Source organism: Chamaea fasciata, unplaced genomic scaffold (assembly GCF_029207755.1).
Source record: "Chamaea fasciata isolate MVZ Bird 193981 ecotype frontalis unplaced genomic scaffold, bChaFas1.0.hap1 SCAF_16, whole genome shotgun sequence".
Lineage (NCBI taxonomy): Eukaryota > Metazoa > Chordata > Aves > Passeriformes > Sylviidae > Chamaea > Chamaea fasciata.
In genome coordinates this window covers 8,805,531-8,827,819 of record NW_027094101.1, presented here as the reverse complement: position 1 = coordinate 8,827,819, position 22,289 = coordinate 8,805,531, and the positions used below count along the sequence as shown (strand labels likewise).

General features: G+C 64.6%; 2 protein-coding genes across 6 annotated transcripts; one reads left to right on the top strand and one right to left on the bottom strand.

The window, feature by feature from the left end:
* Nucleotides 1-54: 54 nt before the first annotated feature.
* Nucleotides 55-9,634, top strand: FLII (FLII actin remodeling protein). The gene is made up of 30 exons (XM_066198562.1): nucleotides 55-157; nucleotides 775-885; nucleotides 1,932-2,003; nucleotides 2,131-2,211; nucleotides 2,532-2,617; nucleotides 2,776-2,937; nucleotides 3,044-3,147; nucleotides 3,247-3,422; nucleotides 3,502-3,659; nucleotides 3,747-3,831; nucleotides 4,125-4,272; nucleotides 4,395-4,528; nucleotides 4,640-4,852; nucleotides 4,937-5,116; nucleotides 5,190-5,272; nucleotides 5,352-5,426; nucleotides 5,645-5,728; nucleotides 5,795-5,966; nucleotides 6,048-6,152; nucleotides 6,358-6,549; nucleotides 6,775-6,963; nucleotides 7,055-7,194; nucleotides 7,300-7,525; nucleotides 7,714-7,868; nucleotides 7,994-8,054; nucleotides 8,138-8,266; nucleotides 8,346-8,452; nucleotides 8,632-8,737; nucleotides 8,822-8,887; nucleotides 9,047-9,634. The coding sequence occupies exons 1-30, from the start codon at nucleotides 95-97 to the stop codon at nucleotides 9,179-9,181; spliced, it is 3,798 nt and encodes a 1,265-aa protein (XP_066054659.1). The 5' UTR covers nucleotides 55-94; the 3' UTR covers nucleotides 9,182-9,634.
* A 131-nt stretch (nucleotides 9,635-9,765) lies between these two features.
* On the bottom strand, nucleotides 9,766-21,822 carry LLGL1 (LLGL scribble cell polarity complex component 1). Of its 5 annotated transcripts, none has more exons than XM_066198563.1 (23): nucleotides 21,619-21,822; nucleotides 18,901-18,998; nucleotides 16,769-16,850; nucleotides 16,554-16,684; nucleotides 16,010-16,168; nucleotides 15,768-15,930; nucleotides 15,542-15,677; nucleotides 15,394-15,448; nucleotides 15,151-15,308; nucleotides 14,849-15,066; nucleotides 14,675-14,742; nucleotides 14,238-14,391; nucleotides 13,736-13,840; nucleotides 13,236-13,528; nucleotides 13,008-13,161; nucleotides 12,777-12,930; nucleotides 12,401-12,684; nucleotides 11,919-12,183; nucleotides 11,709-11,823; nucleotides 11,511-11,626; nucleotides 11,279-11,402; nucleotides 11,126-11,205; nucleotides 9,766-10,943 (listed from the first exon to the last, which is right to left on the bottom strand). In XM_066198563.1, the coding sequence occupies exons 1-22, from the start codon at nucleotides 21,697-21,699 to the stop codon at nucleotides 11,127-11,129; spliced, it is 3,192 nt and encodes a 1,063-aa protein (XP_066054660.1). In that variant the 5' UTR covers nucleotides 21,700-21,822; the 3' UTR covers nucleotides 9,766-10,943; nucleotide 11,126. The 5 variants fall into 5 exon arrangements, with proteins under 5 accessions (XP_066054660.1, XP_066054661.1, XP_066054662.1 ...); XM_066198564.1 differs by having other exon boundaries at nucleotides 15,542-15,674; XM_066198565.1 differs by having other exon boundaries at nucleotides 16,569-16,684.
* Between the last annotated feature and the right edge of the window lie 467 nt (nucleotides 21,823-22,289).

Below are 22,289 nucleotides of genomic sequence, written 5' to 3'. Positions count from 1 at the left end.
GCGTCACGGCCGGGGCGGGCTCAAGGGCGGGGCCTTCAGGGGGCGGGGCCTGTCGGGGCGCGGTGCCGCCGCAGGGTCCCTCCGCCCTTCCGCCATGGCGGCCACCGGCGTCCTGCCCTTCGTCCGCGGCGTCGATCTCAGCGGCAACGACTTCAAGGTGCGGGGGAGCGGGAGCGGGGGACAGCCCGGCCCACAGGCCCCCGGCGGGTTTGGGCCCCGCGGGGTTGTCAGGCCTGGCTCGGCCCCGGGGGCGGGGGAATCCCGGCCCCGCCCGGGGTGGGTGTCCCGGGGCAGTCCCGGTTCCGGCCCCGTGAGCGCTGCGGGGCTGAGCGATCCCTCACCCCCATCAAGCCGCTATGGTTGAGCAACCCGGCCGCAGCCCACGGGGTCCCAGAGAGACAGGTGATCCCGGAGCCTCCAGCTCCCACTCCCATAGGACTGGGAGATCCCAGCTCCCGTTCCCATAGGACTGGGTCTCCATGGCTCCCAGCTCCCAGTCCCCTAGGAATGATCAATCCCGTCTGCCGGCTCCCAGTCCCCTAGGACTGGGTGATCCCAGCCCTCTAGTTCCCAGTTTTATGGGACTGGTTGATCCCAATGCCCACGGCTCCCAGTCCCTTAGGACTGGGTCATCATGACCCCACAGTTCCCAGTCCCATCGGACTGCTCGATCCCAAACCTCCCATGACTACAGAGCATCTGTCAGGCTGAGGTCCCCAGATCCTCATCCCGTGGGACAGGTGGTTTCCTCACCCTCCTCCTCCTCGTCTCCAGGGCGGATATTTCCCCGAGCATGTGAAGGCGATGACGAGCCTGCGCTGGCTGAAGCTAAACCGCACGGGGCTCTGCTACCTGCCCGAGGAGCTCGCTGCCCTCCAGAAGCTGGTGAGCCCCATGTTTTGGGATGGAATGGGGCTCCCCAGTCCCGCTGGGGCCGTGGGATCCAACGGGAGCCTGTTCCCCTGCCAACCTCGTGGCTCAGCAGTGGATGCTCCAGTGTCTAATAATAGCACTGAGCTACAATGTGTGGTTGAAATAGGATGCAGGAGCTGTCAGGAATGGGGCTGGTATGAACTTGCACTCGGTTTCACCTTGTTTCCCAAGAAAACCCGATTAAAAACCATGCTTAGATCCTCTGCCCTGAAGCAGAAGGGAAGGGTGATGGTCACAATGGAGAGAATCAAGGTTTTGGTTTTTTTTTTTTCCCTTCTCCTTTGCTAAAGTATATAAAGAGCAGGGGCTGGCAGCTGCCTGGCTTTGTTTTTCAGGCGACTCAATCAGGCTCTTGGTGAGAGCTTGGCTTTGGTGGCATCCACAGCACATCAGGGACCTCATCCTGTCAGTGTCAGACAAACTCAGTGCTTTAAATGCTGCCAGGAGTCCCTGTCCCTGCTCCAGGTGCAGGAAATCCCTCCGTGCCAGCCCTGCCAGGTGCTCGGGGGCCACAGCAAGACTGAAATCCTGGCATCCCGCCCACAGCCTGCCAATTCCTTGTGTTCCTGAGCAGGCAACAGCCGGGGCTGGTGATGCTCAGAGGAAAACATTTTCCCAGGGGAATTCCTCCTACCCCAGCAGTGCCCACGTCTGCCCGTTTTCAGAGCGCCCCAGTAAGAGGCGTTTCCAAGGACTGGGATCTGTTTGCACAGGGACTGTGTGGTGGCATCCCAGAGCACCCCAAACTCTACAGCAGGGCTGAGGTGTCCAGCCAGGGCTGCCCCAGGGAATGAGGGATGTGGAGGCAGCACAGGCATGCTGGACCTCAGTTTGGGGCTGGGAGTATCCCAGCAGCCCTGTGTGTGACAGGGCTTCCCAAAGTCCCCAATTCTCCTGGGATGAAGGAGCCTCCACATCAGTGTGAGGGCCCAACCCTTGCTCTGCACAGCCCCAGCTCCTCTCTCTGCTCACTGGGGCATGTCGGGGCTTCCCTGCAGGAACACCTCTCCGTGAGTCACAACAGCCTCACCACGCTGCATGGAGAGCTCTCCGGCCTGCCCTGCCTCCGGGTGAGTGTCCCCCTCCTGCCTCAGGGGTCGCCGGGCACCTCAGGGGTCTGAGGGCACATGAGGATCATACCTGGGCACCCTGGGGGCTCAGCGGGCAGCTGCATTCCTGCCTATCTCCCCTTTGCAGGCAATTGTAGCTCGTGCAAACAGCCTGAAGAACTCAGGAGTCCCTGATGACATCTTCCAGCTGGATGACCTCTCAGTGCTGGTGGGTGCAGAGTCTCAGCTGATGCAGGAGCCAGCTGAGACTCCTGGATCTCATTCCTGCACCTTGGTGGCTCCTTGTGCTCCTCAGGAGCACCAGTCCTAAGCCCATGGCTGAGCTCCAGGGAAGCTGGCTGTTGGCAGGATGACCCTCTGGCAGTGCCTCCTTTAAAGGCTGATGCCATGGATGGGTTCCCTGAGTTTCCTGTGTGCTGGTCCAGCTCCTGCTGTGCCCCTGGAGATACCCCAAATCCTCAGGTTTGGGTGGTGGTGGCTGGGTGTGGTGCAGAGGGTGACAGCTGCTTTGTGCTCCCGTTTTCCCAGGACCTGAGCTACAACCAGCTCACAGAGTGTCCCAGGGAGCTGGAGAATGCCAAGAACATGCTGGTTCTTAATCTTGGCCACAACAGGTGGGTCCAGGCTAGGGTGACCACCTCCCCCTCCTGGCCATGGTCACTTCTACTGGTCACACTTTGCTCTGGGTCCTGCTCTCTGCCCCTCCTTGAGCGAGACCCAGGGCTGGTGCAGGTCCTAGGCAATCCTGAATTTCCCCTACATATCCCTGCAGCATCGACACCATCCCCAACCAGCTCTTCATCAACCTGACGGACCTGCTGTACCTGGACCTGAGCGACAACAAGCTGGAGAGTCTCCCACCACAGATGAGGCGCCTGGTGCACCTGCAGACCCTCATCCTCAACAACAACCCCCTCCTGCACGCCCAGCTCCGGTACAGCCCCGCTGCCCAGGCTGGGTCCCAGTCTGGCAGGGCTGGGACTGAGGTTCCTGCTCCACCCTGACACTCTCTCTGCCCTGTGGCTCTCCCTGCTTCTCAGGCAGCTCCCAGCCATGACAGCCCTGCAGACCCTCCACCTCCGCAACACCCAGCGCACGCAGAGCAACCTGCCCACCAGCCTGGAGGGCCTGGTGAACCTGGCAGGTAGGGCTGGGGCATCCAGCCCCACAGAGCCCTCCAGGGGCTCTCCCAGCCCCAGCGTTGGTCTGGCTGGTGGTGTCACCCCGTTGTCTCTTTCCTCAGACGTGGACCTGTCCTGCAATGACCTCAGCCGTGTCCCTGAGTGTCTCTACACGCTGGGCAGCCTGCGGCGCCTCAACCTCAGCAGCAACCAGATCACAGAGCTGTCCCTCTGCATCGACCAGTGGACCCAGCTGGAGACCCTCAACCTGTCCCGCAACCAGCTCACCTCCTTACCTGTACGTCCCTGCCCTTATGTACCATCCCTGCTCATGTTTCCATGGTTCTCTCTCACCCCACCATCTCCCCCTTCCCCAGTCGGCCATCTGTAAGCTGACCAAGCTGAAGAAGATGTACCTGAACTCCAACAAGCTGGACTTTGACGGGATCCCCTCGGGCATTGGCAAGCTCACCAACCTTGAGGAGTTCATGGCAGCCAACAACAACCTGGAGCTCATCCCTGAGAGCCTGTGCAGGTAAGGAGCACACAGCTGGATCTGCTGTGTCACAGGTGGTCACAGGTCACCCTGGGCTGGCCTGTCACCAGCATCACTGTCCCACAGGTGCTCCAAGCTGAGGAAGTTGGTGCTGAACAAGAACCGCCTGGTGACGCTGCCAGAGGCCATCCACTACCTGACAGATGTAGAGGTGGGCACCCAGTACCTCTCTGCCTTGGGCTGGCTCCACCACAGCCCCAGCACCTCCCTGGGATCCCAGGGCGGTAGGGTGGGCTGGATGAGGTGAGGGCAGGGGAGCTCAGGGCCAGCACCTGCAACCTGCCACACGGTTCAGCCCAGGCAGGCCATGGATTCAGGGCTCCTTCCACATCCCCTCATCTCACTGAAGCCTGGAGCGCTCCGGAGGTCACCATCCCATAGCCACACCCTCAAATATCCCTGTGAGCGTGTGCTTCACCGAGGTCTCTGTGCCCTCCTTGGCAGATCCTGGACGTGCGCGAGAACCCCAACCTGGTGATGCCCCCGAAGCCGGTGGATCGCTCCTCGGAGTGGTACAACATCGACTTCTCCCTGCAGAACCAGCTCCGCCTGGCCGGAGCCTCGCCCGCCACCGTGGCAGCCGCCGCCGCGGGTACGTGCGTGGGGACAGGGGCACACAGCCCCTGCCTTGGCACGGCCCTGGGACAGGCTGGGAGATGGGCTGTGCTCCATAGGGTGGCCTGGCTGCCTCTCACCCCGTCCCCGTGTCCCCAGGGAGCAGCACCAAGGACCCGCTGGCCCGCAAGATGCGGCTCCGGCGGCGCAAGGACTCTGCCCAGGATGACCAGGCCAAGCAGGTGCTGAAGGGGATGTCAGACGTGGCCCAGGAGAAGAATAAGAAGATAGAGGTAGGGTCTGAGGCGGGAGAGGGGCCCTTAGGGCATCACAATGTCCCTGGCTTACCCTGGGTGCCAGCAGGGTTCTGGTTGTCCCTAATTTGACCTGTTCCCATCCCACAGGAGAGTGGGGAGGCGAAGGCGCCAGACCTGAAGACACGGCGCTGGGACCAGGGCCTGGAGAAGCCACAGCTGGACTACTCAGAGTTCTTCAGTGAGGACGTGGGGCAGCTGCCTGGCCTCTGTGTCTGGCAGATCGAGAACTTTGTGCCCACGCTGGTGGACGAGGCTTTCCACGGCAAGTTCTACGAAGCTGACTGCTACATCGTGCTCAAGGTACCCAGGGAGGACCAAGGGTCCCCCACATCCCCTGCCCGGAGCCGCAGCCATCCCATCTCACACCCACTCTGTCCTTCCCAGACCTTCCTGGATGAGAACGGTTCCCTGAACTGGGAGATCTACTACTGGATCGGGCAGGAGGCCACACTGGACAAGAAGGCCTGTTCTGCCATCCACGCCGTCAACCTCCGCAACTACCTGGGGGCTGAGTGCCGCAGCATCCGGGAGGAGATGGGGGATGAAAGCGAAGAGTTCCTTCAGGTGAGGCCAACCCCCAGCTCCCCTGTAGCCCCCAACCCCTCCTGTCGCACCCTCACCCCCTCCCTGCCCCCAGGTCTTCGACAATGACATCTCCTACATCGAGGGTGGCACGGCCAGCGGTTTCTTCACCGTTGAGGACACGCAGTATGTCACCAGGTACAGCTGGGGACAGGGGCTGGGGGGAGGTGTGGGGCAGGCAGTGCCCTATATCCCACCCTGGCTGTCCCTTCCCCAGGCTTTACCGTGTCTATGGGAAGAAGAATGTCAAGCTGGAGCCGGTGGCACTGAAAGGGACATCACTGGACCCCCGGTGAGTGGCCAGGGGACAAGAGGGTCCTTGCAGAAGGTTCAGCAGGGTCCACCAGAGACATGATAGCTGCAGTTCTGTGGCGCAGATGGGCTATGCCAGCACCTTTCTACAAGACTATGGGTTCAAACCCCCCTTGGTGCCCTGCAGGGACCCCCAGGCTGGGAAGGATGCTCAGCACACTCCATTCTCTCCTGACTCCTCTCATCTCTCTCCACCAGGTTTGTTTTCCTCCTGGACCATGGCCTTGACCTCCTGGTGTGGCGTGGGAGCCAGGCCACACTGAGCAGCACCACCAAGGCCAGGTAGGGCTGGTGGGGGTGCCGGGGGTGTGGGGAGCCCAGCTGCCATCTCACCTGCTCCCACTGCAGGCTCTTCGCCGAGAAGATCAACAAGAACGAACGGAAGGGCAAGGCCGAGATCACACTGCTCACCCAGGGCCAGGAGACGCCCGAATTCTGGGAGGTGCTGGGGGGACAGCCCGAGGAGATCCGACCCTGTGTCCCCGATGACTTCCAGCCCCACAAGCCCAAGCTGTACAAGGTGGGGAGCTGCATCCATAGGCCACCAGCCCTGCTGGGGTCCTGCAGCCCCCACTTACCTCTGTCCGCATCCCCTCTGCAGGTTGGCCTTGGTCTGGGCTACCTGGAGCTTCCCCAGATTAACTACAAGCTCTCCGTGGAGCACAAGAAGAGGCTGAAGGCTGATCTGATGCCAGAGATGCGCCTGGTAGGATGGGGCGGGGAGGTTCTCCCAGTCTGACCAGTGAGACTGGTTTCATGCCCCTTCTGCCTCCAGCTGTGCCCTGGGAGAGGGAGGTCCAGCCAGCAGCGCCTGGCTGGGGAATGCGCTGCTGTGTTGGGAGCAGGCAGGGTGTTCTCCAGCTGGGAGTGCCTGCAGGTGCCTGACCCCCTCTTCCCTGCGGTGCCCTCAGCTGCAGAGCCTGCTGGACACCAAGAGCGTGTACATCCTGGACTGCTGGTCCGACGTCTTCATCTGGATCGGGAGGAAGTCGTCGCGGCTGGTGCGGGCGGCGGCGCTGAAGCTGAGCCAGGAGCTGTGCACGATGCTGCACCGGCCCAAGCACGCCATGGTCACCAGGAACCTGGAGGGCACTGAGTGCCAGGTAGGGCCTGGAGCCCTCAGATGGGTGCTGGGTGGCTGTGAAGGGGCTGTGGCCAAGGGTCTGTTACCTGGTCCCCAGTTTACACCTTGAACACCTGGAGGTGTTCAAGGAATGACTGGACATGGCACCCAGTGCTCTGGTCTGGTTGATGAGGTGGGGATCAGTCACAGGTTGGACTCGATGATCTTGGAGGTCTTTTCCAGCCTTGATGATTCTGTGATGTAGGTGTTCAAGTCCAAGTTCAAGAACTGGGATGATGTCCTGCGCGTGGATTACACCCGGAACGCTGAAACGGTGCTGCAGGACGGCGGCCTGGCCGGCAAGGTCCGCAAGGATGCTGAGAAGAAGGACCAGATGAAGGCCGACCTCACTGCACTCTTCCTGCCCCGCCAGCCCCCCATGCCCCTCAGCGAGGTAGGGCTGGAGACCCCCATGAATCCCCCATGGCGCGGGGCTGGGTGCTGAGGGGGGAGCCGAGGGGCTGATGGAGCTCATGGGGCCACAGGCGGAGCAGCTGATGGAGGAGTGGAACGAGGACCTGGATGGCATGGAGGGCTTCGTGCTGGAGGGCAAGAAATTCACTCGCCTGCCTGAGGAGGAGTTTGGCCACTTCCACACCCACGACTGCTATGTCTTCCTGTGCAGGTGACACCTGGCTTCTCCCCTCTCAGGGGCTGCTGGACCACCTTGTCCCCACCCTCCCTGCCCAGTCCTCCCATCCCTCACATCACTCCCTGTTCCTGCCCTCAGGTACTGGGTGCCAGTGGAGTATGAGGAGGATGAAGAGAAAAAGAAGAAGGGTGAAGGCAAAGGGGAAGAGGAGGGTGAGGAAGAAGAGGAAGAGAAGCAGCCTGAGGAAGACTCCCAGTGCATCGTTTACTTCTGGCAGGGCCGGGAGGCCTCCAACATGGGCTGGCTCACCTTCACCTTCAGCCTCCAGAAGAAGTTTGAGAGTCACTTCCGTGGCAAGCTGGAGGTGACGCAGTTTGGGGGTGACACAGGGGTGCCCCAGCTTTGCCTCTCTTCTACCCCATCCCCTCTCTGCCCCTCAGGCTGAGGCAGGGCACAGCAGCAGAGATGGGAGCTGGCAGGGGGGGTGCAGCTGGCGCTTGGAGCTGTGTCTGGGAAGTCCCTGTTCCCCTTCTGACACCCAGCCCTGTCCAGGTGGTGCGCATGACCCAGCAGCAGGAGAACCCCAAGTTCCTGTCGCACTTCAAGAGGAGGTTTGTGATCCATCGGGGCAAGCGGAAGGACCGGGTCAGCACTCCCCAGCCCAGCCTGTACCACATCCGCACCAACGGCGGGGCCCTCTGCACCAGGTCAGTGCCCAGGGCTGCTCCCTGCCAGGCAGCACCCACGGGTGCCAGATCCAGGTGGGATACCTGCTGGTGGGCACAGCTGCCGGGTCTCCCACTGATTTGTGCCTCGGGGGCTCCGTCTGCAGGTGCATCCAGATCAACACGGACGCTGCTCTGCTCAACTCCGAGTTCTGCTTCATCCTCAAGGTAATGCTGGTGGCTGAGCATCCTCAGGGCTGCCTGGGTGCCCTCCTGCCCCTCTGAGCAGCCCTGATTCCACTGTCCCCCAGGTGCCCTTTGAGAGCACAGACAACCAGGGCATTGTCTACACCTGGGTGGGCCGGGCAGCTGACCCCGACGAGGCCAAGCTGGCTGAGGACATCATGAACCACATGTTTGATGACTCCTACAGCAAACAGGTGAGAAGGGCTCAGTGCCACCTTACCTGTGTGACACTGACCACCCAGGCCACACTCAGCCCCGTTCCTACCCTTTCAGGTCATCAACGAGGGAGAAGAACCAGAAAACTTCTTCTGGGTGGGCATTGGGGGCCAGAAGCCCTACGATGAAGATGCCGACTACATGAAGTACTCACGGCTCTTCAGGTGGGCACTTGGCCTGGAGGGGGATGCTCCAGTCTGTGCTGCTTCCCTTCCTCCTACAGAGCCCAGCCCCCTGGGGAACCAACCAGCCAAGACAGCTGCTCCATCACATCCCTTCCCTCTACATGAGCCGAGTCCTAACAAACTCATGTCTGATGCTGTCCCTGTCCGTCTCCCTGCAGATGCTCCAATGAGAAAGGTTATTTCTCCGTGTCAGAAAAGTGCTCAGATTTCTGCCAGGATGACCTGGCTGATGATGACATCATGCTGCTGGACAACGGGCGAGAGGTGAGCTGGGGGCATGAGGCTGTCCTGGGCCCAGATGTGCCAGTGGCTCTGTGGGCTGAGCCCAGCTGCTGATCCTTTCTGCAGGTCTACATGTGGGTGGGCACCCAGACCAGTCAGGTGGAGATCAAGCTGAGCCTCAAGGCATGCCAGGTAAGCCCTCCCTCCATCCTGGAACCGTGTGGGGGAGGATTTGGGCACTTCCATCTCCCCTTGGGGTCTTGATCTGGGTGGTGCAGAGCTCTGGGCTGGAGAACACCACCCCTGGAGCTGGGTGAGGGTCAGGATCCCCACAGCAGTGCTCTGCCCCAGGTCTACATCCAGCACATGCGCTCCAAGGACCCCACACACCCCCGCAAGCTCCGGCTGGTGCGGAAAGGCAACGAGCCCTGGCCCTTCACCCGCTGCTTCCACGCCTGGAGCGTGTTCCGCAAGCCGCCCACCTAAAGGGCCGGGGGCACCCGGAGCTCCGGCCACGGCACGGCCGGGCCCCGGCGCCCCACACTGCCACCAGCGCCAGGCTCAGCCTGGAGCCGCTTCCCCCCGAGCCGGGGCCAGTGGGGATCACTGGGGCTGCCCCTCTGTCTCCCCTTCTCCCAGCACGGGGCCCAGCTCAGCCCCTTCCCTTCCTGAGGGGCATTACGGGGTGGCGTGGGCCCCTGTCACACCCTGCCTGGGGATGCCGCTGCCCCAAACCAGTGCCGAGCTCCCCCTGTGACTGGGGGACAGGAGTGGCTCCCAGTTTGGGTGGGAGGATTGCTTTGCTAAGGAGAACTGGGGGGAGTGAGGGGCTCTCAGCCCTGGGCCTTACAGGTGGTCCCTGCTATCCTGGGGGATGGACCCTCAGCAGGGATCAGCCCATCCGGATCATATCAATAAAAGCTGTACTGCTCACCTCGACACTGTCCCAGGCTGTAACTCACTCCCAAATGGGGTCACCCCCAACCCCGATCATGTCCCTCTGCAGCTCAGGGGAACCCCAGCACTCACCTGGCTCCAAGGCTCAGCAAACACCTTGCAGCCCAGGCAGCTGATATTAAATGCTTTATTTTCAATATTAAAAACCAGTATTTTTAATTACTAAACAATGCTAAATTCATCTTACCAAAAAAAAAAAAAAAAAAAAAAAAAAAAAGGATGAGGTGTGGGAGGGGGGGAGTTCTACCAGGGATGCTACAGCCCCGGCCTCGGCCGGCAGCAACAGAGCCCGAACCCCCCCAGCCACACACGTACCGCAGGAGAGCCCGGGGGGGCCACAGGTCCCCAAAAGGAGAGGGGCAGGGGCCACCTGAGCCCCGTGGTGACAGCCACCATGGGCCAGGGGACAGAGCTAGCGTCACCACAGCCCCCCAAGAGGACGAGACCAGGCTCAGAGCCCAGGGGGGATTTGGCACAGTGAGACCCCCAGGGTGGGGCAGCCCAGCCTGGGGCAGGAGGGGGCTGGGGCAGCCCCATCTGCCCCCCCCCAGCACCAACATGGACCAGGACCAGGAGCCGGTGTGTAATTCCACCGCGTGATCCCTTCCCAAACCCACCCCGTGGCAGGAATTAGTGTCAGAAAGGAGCAGCAGGCACAGAGCCCAACCTGGAGAATAGCCCTTGGAGAAGCCACTAAGAGAAAAAGGCCACCTGTGACCCCCCACCGTGCCCCTCCTCGGGCTGCTCAAGGCCTCTGCTGCCCACCTGGGAGCCAGGGGATCCCCGCTGGGCTCCCCTGGGGACAGTCCCTGTGTGGCAGCCAGAGCCTCCTGGCAGGCAGGGAACAGGGCTGTAAACTGCAGGGAGCCGGGCATGTAAACACAGACCAGGGTATGGGCGGGGGGGCCGCGCCCGGGGGCTTCTGGCCCCCCACTGCCCCAAGGGACCAAAACCGGGGGACAAGGGGGGGTCCACAAGCCCCAGCCCTCCCCGTGGAGCCGGGGAAGCAGCAGCATCCCCCAGGAAGGGGGCTCTGGAGCAAGGGACAGTGACACTCGACCGTGTACAAAAAAAGGAACTTATCTTCCCCGGGAAGAGTTTGTGCCCCATGGCCCCGGCTCGGGGGGTCCGGGCAGGAGGTGTGTGGGGAGTGCCGGAGCCGGGGCGCGGCCGGCGCGGATGTTAGAGAGGAGGCGAGTCTACGTTACATGGGGAGGGGGCACGGGGGTCCAGTCGAGTCGCGCATCCCGGGAATCCGAGCACTGAGATGGGTCAGGGAGGCCGGCGTTGCCTGTGGGTGAGGCAACTCCTCAGGAGGAGAGCTGGTAGGGCTCAGGACCCCGCTCCCCCTCCTCTACAAGCCATCCATCACAACTCCATCCTCCCGTGATGGATCAGGAAGCCGGGGCACTGCGCTGTGGTCTCAGCTCCAAATCCCACTCCCACCCCAGGGACCACCAGCCCCTCACAGACCTCACTTGATGAGGATCCCCGTGGGCCGGGCCTCGTCCTCGCTGGTGTTCCTCAGGTTCTGCTCTGCTTCCTCCGAGGACCTGGAGTAGAGCAGGGTGAGAGGCACTGCCATGGCCTCCTCAGCAGCGCTTACCCCATTCCCTCCCCACTCACGCCAGGAAATCCTTCACTTCCTCCACGGTGATGTCCCCAGTGGTGTCCAGCGGGTTCTCCAAGCTGCTGTTGGGGGAGTCAATGGGGCCGGGCGAGAAGGCGGCCAGGTGCTCCTCAGGGGACCCTGGGGAGTCATGAGACAGGAGGGATCGGGGACAGCCAGGACACAGAGCCAGGCTTGCAGCAGGGCTAAGGGACACGGCGTGTGTGCAGGGACAGGGTGGTCACTCACGGTCGCTGTCCGAGGGTGAGTGCTGGCCCTCGGAGCTGCGTGGGACGTGGGTGCCATTTGCCTGTGGCAGCTTCGGTGTCACCGTTGAGCTGTTGCTGGAAGGAAACAAGGAGATGTTATGGCCAGAACCAGCGTCACAGGGTGGGTGTACAGGGGTTCCACCATGGCAAAGGCCCCCACACCCCTGAGACAGCCCACCTGAGGCAGGAGGTGTCCTGGAGCCGGGCGACCTCCAGCCGGCACAGTGGCTCTGTGACGTTCCTGGCACTCAGTGAGAAGCGCTCGAACTCAGATGGTGAAATTAGGTAGAAACCTATAAGAGGGACAACAACGAGCCTCAGGAATCCCCCACAGGGCTGCAGGTGAGGTCAACATCCCGTGGACACAGATGTCACCTGCTGTCCTCACCTTGGCCATGCTTGGTGAAGACACAGGAGGCAATGCCACTGATGTCCTCCTTACGGATGCAGTTGTAGTGGACCTGGGGCCGCAGGCTGGGCACAGTGAAGATGTGGATGTCCCCCAGATTAGTGAGACAGGCCAGGCAGTTTTCCAGCCGCTCCTCGGAGCCAGCGCTGGCCAGGCTCACCAGGGCCACCTTCCGCACCCGGCAGCCCTCGTGTGCTGTCAGCTTGAACTTGGTCTTGGCACTCACTTTGGGCAGCGTGAACACCTGGGGGAGCACGAGGAGCCAGGCTCAGGGGAGTACAGGAACCTGCAGAGTTTAGGGGGGCACCTCCCCCTTGGATTCATCACCCTCGAACAGGAAAAGGAGCGCCCCCAAAACCTGACTGGTCACCTCCAATCCCTGTGTGATGAGGACATCCAAAGAGGACGTGGCATATTTTGTGTCCCATCTCTACCAGTGGGACACTGAGCCCCACGCTCACCTTGAACTGTTCCTCGGAGGAGATGAGCATGGAGTGGCTGCCCTGCATGTCGGGGGCCTTGGCCAGGTCCCGAGACACTTCGTAGGGCTCGGGCAGGGGGTTTCCCCGCCCATCCAGCACTGCAATGGCCACCACTGGAGCGCGGTGCATCAGCTGGATCTCCTTCCCCAGCACCGCTTCCACTGCCCGCTCCGAGAACTTCTCCTGCGACGGCACCTCCAGAGCATAGGCGAACACCGACCCAGAGTTGGTCCCTGCCCACATCGTGGGGCCGTGGTGGGCGGCTGCGGGGGCAGAGCAGTGTCAGAGCCCCCTCCCCACAGACCCAGCTTGGGGGCTTTTCCCGGGGAGGGAGGGAGCGAGGGAGGGGTCTCACCGTCACGGAGGAAGGTGTCGGCAAAGTAGAGGCACCGCACCACCCCGGAAAGCGAATCATCGGCCGAGCGGGGCTCGATCCGCCGCTGCACCGGTGTCATCTCCACCTCGGGGGGGCCCGCCTGCTCCGCCAGCTGCGCGTTGGCCTCCTGCACCTGGGGAGGGGACACAGGGTCAGTCCCTGCTTGGTGGGGACGGGGACCTGCCGTGGCGGCCCCCACTCCCTGCCCACCTTGCTGGAGGGGCTGCTGGCGTTGAGCCTCTTCTTGCCCGACACGCGGCTCTTGCGGATGCGGCGGAAGGACTGACGCAGGGACTTCTTGAGGGACTTGACGCGGGACAGGGGCCCCTCCATGGCCAGCGAGTCATTGGGGTGCAGCGTACACCTGCGGGCACCAACGCTGCTCAGCACCCACCACATCACTCCAGAGGGTCCCCAGCACCGAGGTCCTCCCCATACCTGGCCAGCACAGGGTTGCGCCGGTAGTAGTCGAAGAGTCCGAAGCCGTGGCTGGTTCCAAAGGCCACGAGGTTCCACTCGGAATGGAGGGTGACAGCGGTGACGGCGGCGGGGGGCACGCACTGCACCAGCACGCTGGGCTGGAAGCCGGGGGGGAAGTGGAGGGGTCCATTCCGAGGGGCCAGCCGGTCATGACCCTTCCAGGTGAAGCCCTCACGGTCCTGCAGCAGGTCCACAGTGGCCACGCTGACCGCGTGCTCTGACTTCTCGTCGCTCAGCTCCATCACCAGCACCTGCAGGGACAAGAGCAGACTGGGGGACACATTGGAACCACCCCCAGACAGCCAGCCTGCTGCACACCGGGGGCTAAACCCGGGGTAGGAGCTGTTCAAGGACAACCATGGGCATCTGCAGGGTCTGTAGCCCCTCTCATGCTGTGGGTCCCCAACGGGGGAACAGAGAGGTGCTCGGCAGCCCCTGCTCTGTCCTTGCCACCTCACCTGCCCCGCCGTGCCAGCCACCACCATCTTGGCCGTGTACTTGCAGAGCGCGATCTTCTGCACGCCCAGGCGTGGGTCATCGCTGTAGGGATCAAAGCAGCCCACCTGCAGGAGGGGACAGATGAAGGGACAACCAGGACCCCGCACACAGCCGTGGGGCAGCTCCCCCTGCACCCCCACATCCCTCCACCAGCTGTGGCACACGGGCCACTCTGGGCATCACGCCCAGGAAAAGTCTGTCCCCACGCACCCCCTGGCTCTCCCCCCCATGCTGGGGCAGACCCGTGGGACAGGCCCACGGAACAAGCGTCCCTTGTTGTCCCCACAGTGCGTCACACAGCAGCTGTGCCCTGAGCCAGGGGACACGTCCCCGGGGCACAGCCGGGATGGCTCCGGCAGGTGCATCCCCTGTGCCCGGCTCTGGGTTTGCCCTCTCCAGTGCTGGCAGAGCCCCGAGGGTGCTGAGGTCCACGGTAGTGTCACCCTGCCCAGGGGACCTCACCTTGCGGAACGGAGGCCACTCCTCCTCGCCCGCCTGGTTGAGGCTGTCGTTGTGCTCACAGTCTGTCTGGAAGATGTTGGCGGTGCCCAGCTTGTAGAGGGGCTTCAGGGAGACCCCGGAGGCGTCCCAGAACCGCACCGTGCCGTCCTCGTGCCTGGGCGGGGGGGTCCTGTCAGCGCGGGGCCCCAACATCTGCCCAGCTAACAAGAGCTGCCTGTGTGCTGGCAGCCACCGTGCCAGAGGGGGGGGACAATGGGGGACAGCACAGCGGGTGACACACTCATGCCCAGCCAGAACAAGAAGGGGCAGCCCACCCGAAAAAGGGGAGTGGACACCACCACCATCCCATCCCACTCCCCCACCGCAGGAACGGGTGTAGATGCCTTACCCCACATTTTGGGTTTCCCAGGCCCCCTCCCTGCTGCCAGCCCACTCACCCGGTGAGGAGAAGCCCCCTCTGCGTGGGCTCCTGGGCCAGGTTCTTTCCCCCATCAATGGGCCAAGCCTGGAGGGAGGGAGGGATGGAGAAGGGATGGAGGAAGGGATGAAGGCCGCTGGGCCAGGCTGGAAGAGGCTCAGCAGGACCCCTGCCCACCATCCCCACCACTGACCGCAGAGGATTGCCGGGGGCTCTGCTGCTCGCCCACACTGACGATCCTCTCCCAGAGCTTGAGAGGCACGTTGGAGACATGGCAGGAGCAGGTGATGGCAGAGGAGTGGAGAGGTGCCAGGTACGGGGCAGGGATGGTGGGCCAGCCTGGCGTCTGCAGATCGATGGCCACCAGCTCCTCCTCCACCAGCACCACGAGGGCTCGGGGGTTCTCAAAGCCTGGGGAGGGGTGAGATGGTTGCTGCATGTGGAGCAACCCCCACACCATCACCCACTCCCCAGGGTGGCCCTGGAAGGACATACCTCCCTCAGGCACCTCTGCGCTCTGCACAGTGAAGAAGTCAATAACACGGGAGGTGAAGTCCAGCGTGGCCAGGGTCTGGCCCTGCAGCACGCTGACACAGTGCCTGTCACCATAGCTGGCCCGTGGCATTCCCCCACTGAAGATGATGAAGGGGTTCCTGGGTGGGATGAAGCAGCGGCAGTCAGATCCCGGACCCCCAAGTGCCCCCTGTGCCCATGTCTAGCCCAAGCCCACCCACCTACCCTGACTCGCAGGTTCGCCAGAGGATTTTGCTGATGGCTTTGCAAGGGAACGGCCCTGAAACGAAGACACCAACACTGTGGTTGTAGCACTGGGATGGGGGTGGATCAGCTCCCAACCCCAGAGCCCCCCTCGAGCCCCATCCTGTACCGTAGGGGATGGTGGACATGACGGGCTGCTGGGTCCTCTGGCCGGTGCCGCTCACGGCCCACACCATGTACCCGCCGTCGCTGTGGGAGCTGACGATGCTCTTCCCGCTCTGCTCCCAGGCCAGGCTCTCCAGCTGCTGCATGGGGGGCACACAGGGGGCTCAGAGCTTGGATGGGGACACACACACAGGGCGACAGTCCCACCAGCCCCACACCAGCCCTGGTACCTGGTTCCCCAGGAAGAGATGCTGGACAGCACGAGTGTTCTGCTCCCACAGGACCACCAGCCCCCGGCTGTAGCCGATGAGGATCCGGCTGCCGTTCCGTGGGTGCTCCTGGATGGATTCCACGGGCCCCAGCGCCTTCCCGCAGCGGTAGTCATCAGGGACACTGCGGGGGGACGTGCACAGGGGGTCAGAGGGGAGCTGGGGGTGCTGGGGATGGGCCATGGGGCCTGCAAGGCTCTCACCTCTGCAGGATCTCATCCGGGAAGAGGGTTTTGTCCTCCAGCAGCGTCAGGGTGGGCAGGGTGACAAAGTACACGGCACCGCCCTCAGTGCCCAGGCAGACCATGGCACCAGCAGCCATCGGCAGGACCACCGTCACCCGTGTGATGCCAGGGGAGCAGCTGGGGGGGAACGGGGGCTGCCTCAGCACCGTGTTGGGTCTGGGGATGCACCAAAGAGACCCCAGACCTCCCCTGCTCCATCCCTACATTCCCATCTCTCTGAGTGCAGGAGGACAAGGACACAGGGACAGCCTCAGTGCTGACAGCAATTAGAGCCATTAATCACCCCCAAGGCCCTGCCAGCACCGTAAAAAGTCCAGAGCTGCTCCCCGCACTCAGCATCTCAGCTGGGATCAGAGGAGCATCCCAGTGGGGAAAACACCATCACGGAGAAGACTTTGGCCACCGTCCCACCCGAGCAGGCCGGCGGCTCCCACGCGCCGTTCCCAGCTGGCTGCGGCCGCAGCCCCGCGGGGGAGCGGCTCCGACCCCCCCAGGCAAGTACTTAGTGCTGCCGGACCCTGGGCGTCCCGGGAGGCCAAAGCTGCGGGTCTCTTCCAGGTGGGAGCAGCCCTCCTTCTGGCACACCTCCCACAGGTGCAGTGTGTTGTCATCCAGCAGCGAGAGGAGCCAGCCCTGGGGATGGGAGGATGAGAGCGGCGTGTTGTGTGTGGTGTTGGGGGGCTGCTGCCAGGTCCTCCCCCAGGGACAGACACGTACCTGGCCGGGAAGGAAGTGCAGCTGGGTGACAGTGGCCGTCTCCTTGTGCAGCCCTGTCAGCTCCACACCTGGTGCGCCATATCTGAGGGGGCCGTCAAAGAAACAACGAGGGTAGAACCCCCCACTCCCCTTCCCCGGCAAACCTCAGGACCCTCCGAATTCCCTCAGGTCACAGTTCTGCCTGCAAACACCAGTTCAGCCCCCTATCCCCAGGAGAGACAGGGCAGAGCATCCCTGGCTGCACCTAATGCCAGAACTGGCCTTGGCACCACCGTCCCCATCCGGGATCCACCAAGCACCTCCAACTCCAAACAGGACACTCCAAACCAGCCTGGGATCTACCAAGCACCTCCAGCTGGGTCAGGCTGGGATCCACCTCCCACCGGGTCAGGTCCCAGGTCAGGCTGCGGCCAACACACATGCAGAGCTGGGGTGGGTGTGCAGGAGGCGCCAGGAGCCCCAGCACGCAGCGGGGTGGGGTTCGGCATGCGCCGGCACAGCCTCACTCACCCGACTGGTCCCGGCTCCTCCAGCGACGCCGCTCGGCAGGAACCGCAGCAGGACCCGGCTCCAGCACTGCACAGAGCACCCCAGCCTGGCATCTCTGACACCCCCAGCACCCCCAGACCCGGCCAGCTGCTGTCCCCAGCCCGGTGTCACCAGTGCAGCCACATCTGGGCATGCTGCGTGCTGGGGGTCCTTGTCCCTGGCCACCTTCTGGTGCCCTCGGGGCACAGAGAACCAGCCCAGCGGCTCTGCCTGGCTGGACAGGCAGGAGCTGTCTGGCAGTGCTGGGTACAGCTGAGCCACTGAGTATTGGGGAGAGCAGGCAACAGGGCATGGGAATGAAGCAGGGAGCACGCAGAGGGCTCTCCGTGCTACATGGGTGGGGGCTGCCACTCATCCTTGCTCATTCTGGGGTCTTTCCCCACCCAAAATAGTGCCACAAGCTGAGAGCCCTCAGGGCAAGTGGCTTGGCACACCAGCATCTCCAGCATGTGGGATGGGGCTCCAAGCCCAGGGACCCCCAGCTGCCCCTGGAGACCCCCCAGGTGCTGGCTGCCTCCCAATGCCGGGCTGTCTGCAACCGGATCTGCCCGGCCGGGGAGCACCCAGGGGTGCCCCCACTAACCAGTAACACCAGTCAGGCCAGCTCCGGCTGCTGCCTCACCCGGCCCCAGCTTCCCCGGCCCCACCGAACTCCAGAAGCATCTTTTTGGAGGCAGCTGGAGCGGGGCCGTATAGGCACGGGGTACCACGCTGGGTACCACCCCAAAACCATCCCCTCAGAGGATGCTCAGGGCACCGCAGCCCCTCGCAAGCGCATCCCCGTTGTGCCGGGGGGGCTCAGCTGGGACCGGCACCGCAGGCCAGGCGGGCGAGTGGGGCGGCCGGCGACGTCGCGGCCGGGCTGGCACCCGGGCGGCCCCGGCAGAACAAAACACGCCATCTTTGTGCTCGGGAGGCAGCGAGCCGCCGGCCTGGGGGAGGGGGAGTGCGGCCGCCCCCCACACCCCGACCCCGACCCCGCTGCGGGCGCAGCCGCCCCCGCGCCCCCACCCCGCATTCCTGCGGCGCGGGGCCCCCCGAGCATGGGCCGCATCCAGCCCTGGCCGCCCGCCAGCAGCCCTCTGAAGTCTCCCTGCACGCTGCCGGCAACAAAGCCCGGCCGGCCCCGCTCGGCGTCCCCCGCTTCGGCCCCCCACCCTGGACCGGGCTCTGCGCCCACCGCAGCCCCTCTTCCCCGGCGCTGGGCCGGCCACAGCCCCCGCTGCCCCCCCGAGAGCTGTGTGGATGAGGCCAGGATGGACAGGAGCCCCCCGGGATAAGCGGGGTAACGGCAGGAAGGACCCCCACTTGGGATGCCCTCCCCCCGGACGGCCGAGCCCCTTTTCTCCCCCCGGCGTTTTGGGCGAGGTGGGGGTTTCCTCCAGCCGCCCCCTCCCCGCCCGGCCCAGCTGCAGCACAGCTGGACGGAGGGATGGACGTCAGCCGAGTGGGGGCTGCCGGATGGGCCAGAAGCAGCACGGCCACGTCTCCAAGCATTCTCCGGGATGGGGACAGCCAGAGGAGTGAGTGCAGGAAGGTCCGGGAGGTCCTTACCTCCTGCTCATGTGGGAGGAAAAGGATACAGCTTGACGGCTCCCGCCTTGGTGCCGATGGCCATCACACGCAGGACGGGGTCGTAGGCCAGGGCGCTGGGCTGGCTGGGGAAGCCGTGCTCCACCGTCTGCCGTGGGGACAGGCAGGTCAGAGCGGGACCCCCCCCATCTATGACATCCCCAAACCTCCCACAGCCCCACTCACCCCCACAGCTCCACTCACCCCCACAGCTCCCATCCCGCACCAGCCTGAGCATCACCCCTGAGATGGGGCATCACGAAGATGCTGCTCTGTCCCCCAGTGCCACCAAGGAGGGCCTTGGGGAAGGGGGACGTGACTCCTCACCCAATTACCACCCAGCACCCCAAACCCCAGCCCAACAGCCACACCACGGGCCGGGGTAGGTCTGACCTTGAACAAGTTGTCCCACCACCCGCCAGCACTTTGGGGATGGGACCCTCCTGCTCTGAATCCCCGAGGTGAGGACACCCCAGGAGAGGTGAGCGGGACCCCCACTGCGACATCACCGGGCGTCCCCGATGCCGGCCGGCAGAACCAGGCGAGCGGGACCCGCCAGCGCCAGGGACGTCCCCGCCGGAGCAGCGTGTCGCCCGCGGGCACCTTCCCAAGGAAGTCCCGGCCGTCCGGCGTGCCCGGGCTCGCCGGCTGGGGAGGGGCTGCCCTGGCAGCGGGGGGAAGCGGGGGGCACCCAGCGTCCCGGCCCGCGGTGAGGGGACCGCAGGGCTCCCGAGGGCAGCTCGGCTGAGCAGCGACGGCGCGATCAGAAGATACGGAGGCCGCCGGAGCCAGACTGGCCGGATCCTGACCTGCTCCCTTTGTCTGGAGCATCCGAGAGGCGCAGCGGGGCGGCTTTCCGCGCCCGCCGGCGGCAGCCGCTGTCACCCCAGCTCCTGCTCCCCTCCCAAGGGACGCCACCAACAGCGTGAAAACGTCCCCAAGCCCATCCAAGGCGTCCCGGCCCATCCAAGTGGGTCCCAAACACGTCCAAGGGGCGAGGAAGGGGATGCTCGTGGGTGCCGACCCACGCAGGGTCACGCTGAATCCCCCCGGGACGCACGCTGAGCTGGAGGAGCTGGGACAGCAGCAGCGCAAGGACACCACAGTGATGCTTTAGGCCAGAAACCAACACGATGACACCGGCAGAGATTCCCCAAAAAGCGCCGTCCCAGTTCCCTAGCACCCCCAGTCCCAAAGGGGGACCCGGCTCAGCCCCAGCCGCAGCCCCCGCTCCCGCCCGCAGCGGGGCCGCATCCGGCAGGCTGTGCCGGCCGGCCAAGGCGCGCTCCCGGCCAAATTACAGCAAATCCCAGGCAGATCTGGAGCTCGGGAGGAAAAACAACCGTTAATGGGAGGCAGGTGGGCAGCCGGCGGCCCCAGAGCTGGGACGGCCGGAGAGGGGCTCTCCTCAGTCTCCCCCCAGGACATCCCACTGGCACACACCCACTCCGGGCACGCGTTCGGGCAGGATCCGGCTGTGGGACTGTGCTCCCCAAAAACAGGCGGGCTCTTGCACCCCGGCCAGACCCTCATCCGTGGCAGCGAGTTGGGGGGCCAGGGCTGTGCTGGGCAGCCGGCTCTGACCCCTCAGCACTCCGCACCCCAACACCCCACAGCCCGGTGCCGCTGTGGGACAGCCCGGGGGTGCCTCTGGTGCCAACCATGAGTTGGACAAGTACCCCACAGCAGTGCCAGGATGCTGCCGAATGATGGACTGACTGACGGACACGGTTTGGACTCATCCAGGGGCCACTGCCGGTGGCCTCCTACCCCGCGGCCAGGGCAGGAGGGTGGTCCCAATGCCACGGCGCTTCCGGGACAAGGCGCACCAAGTCCCAGGTGGGCACCCGCTGGCACAGCCCGATGTCCCGAGGGAAGGTTCTGGCACCCCAGGGCTTGTGGGTCGCTCCAGGGTTGTTTGATGAGCTTGGGGGTCTCTCCCACCCCAAATGAGGGGGACAAGTGGGAAAACTCGGAGGGAGAAGAGGGGAAAGTGCTGACCTCTCATGTCCCCCCAGGGACACATCTTTGGGGTGCCAGGGAATCCCAAGCCCAGGGGATCATCACCACAGCCCCTCCTGCTGACACAGGGGGTCCAGTTCCCCAGTACCCCACCCCTGGGAAGACTGGGGTGAGGGGCTGAGTCCCACACGGGGGATGCAGCCAGGGATGCTCCAAGGCGAGACAGGGTGTGGGACCACGGGTGACCCCAAAACGCCCCTGAGCGAGGCCTGGGGGAATTCATGGGACAGGGGGAGGGCGGGAACCGGGGCGCTCCAGGGAACCTCTCCCAAGAGGGGCTGGGGACAGGGATGTTGCGCTGGTGATGGGGTCGCATCCTCTCCCGGAGTGCCCCCCTGCACCGCACGGGTAGGAGCGCAGCCCCCCGATCCGCACCCCGGGGCGCATCCAGCACGCGGGGCGGCCCAGCAGCCTGTCCCGGGGTCCCCCGGCCAGGCAGCCCTGCCCTTTCTGCGTATCCCTTCCCCGGGAACGGGGAGGTCCCGGTGCGCGGCTCCCCGGGGGTTCAGCCGGTCCCGGGGGGCGGTGCCCCGCACGCTGCTCGCCTCCCCGCGGGCAGCATCCCGCCGCGCTACCAGAGCGCCGCGCCACCGGAGGGCTGCCCGCACGCCGCACCCTGCCCGGCACCCCCGGTGCCCCCCGGTGCCCCCCGGTGCCGGCCGCCCCCAGGGATCCACCGCCGCGCCCCCCGCTCGCCCCAGACGCACCTTACTGAAGGCGAAGAGGTCGTGGCGAAGGCGGTCGCGGTGCGGGTCGGCACCCTGCCGCCGGAACCGAAACTTCATCATGGTTGGGCCGGCGGCGGCGGCGGTGGTGGCGCGGTACCGGGCGGGGCGGGCGCGGCCGGCGGTCCCGGAGCCGGTCCCGGGGCGGCGGTGGCGGTGGCGGGGCCGGGGCACGGCGCGGGGCGGGGCCGGCAGGGGGCGCGGTGCCGGTGCGGGGTCCCCGGTGCCGGTGCGGGGTCCCGGTGCGCGCGCCCGCCGAGCCCGGGCAGGGACCGCCGCGGCGGGGGCGGGGCGGAACTCTGACGGACAGCTCCGCCCGCCAATCACCGCGCGGCAACGCGCGCCGCGCGCCGCGGCCCCGCCCACCCGCGCTGCGCCTGCGCCCCCGCGGCTGCCGATGGGATGTGTAGTCGTCCAACTCAACGCCCTCTGCGCTGGATTTATTTGTATTCTTTTTAAAACCCTCTTCTTTCGGTGCTTTTCCTCCCCGTGGGCATGGTGAGGGACAGCGAGGACACCCCAAGCTTGGCCATCGTGGTCTCAAAGCCCCCACAAACTTGGGGTGTCGTGGATTTAGGGTCTCATCATGTGCCCCACAGCCATGGGGTGCATCAACATGGCGGCGCCCCGGCTGGTAGGTCTGGAGCATCCTG

Coding starts and splice junctions, on each gene's coding strand:
- FLII (XM_066198562.1), top strand. CDS start 95: ATGGCGGCCACCGGCGTCCTGCCCTTCGTCCGCGGCGTCGATCTCAGC. Junction 5,729..5,794: donor AGCAGCACCACCAAGGCCAG/GTAGGGCTGGTG, acceptor CTCCCACTGCAG/GCTCTTCGCCGAGAAGATCA. Junction 8,055..8,137: donor AGTTCTGCTTCATCCTCAAG/GTAATGCTGGTG, acceptor ACTGTCCCCCAG/GTGCCCTTTGAGAGCACAGA.
- LLGL1 (XM_066198563.1), bottom strand. CDS start 21,699: ATGATGAAGTTTCGGTTCCGGCGGCAGGGTGCCGACCCGCACCGCGAC. Junction 16,685..16,768: donor TGCACTTCCTTCCCGGCCAG/GTACGTGTCTGT, acceptor TCCCATCCCCAG/GGCTGGCTCCTCTCGCTGCT. Junction 12,184..12,400: donor CCTCCGAGGAACAGTTCAAG/GTGAGCGTGGGG, acceptor GTGCTCCCCCAG/GTGTTCACGCTGCCCAAAGT.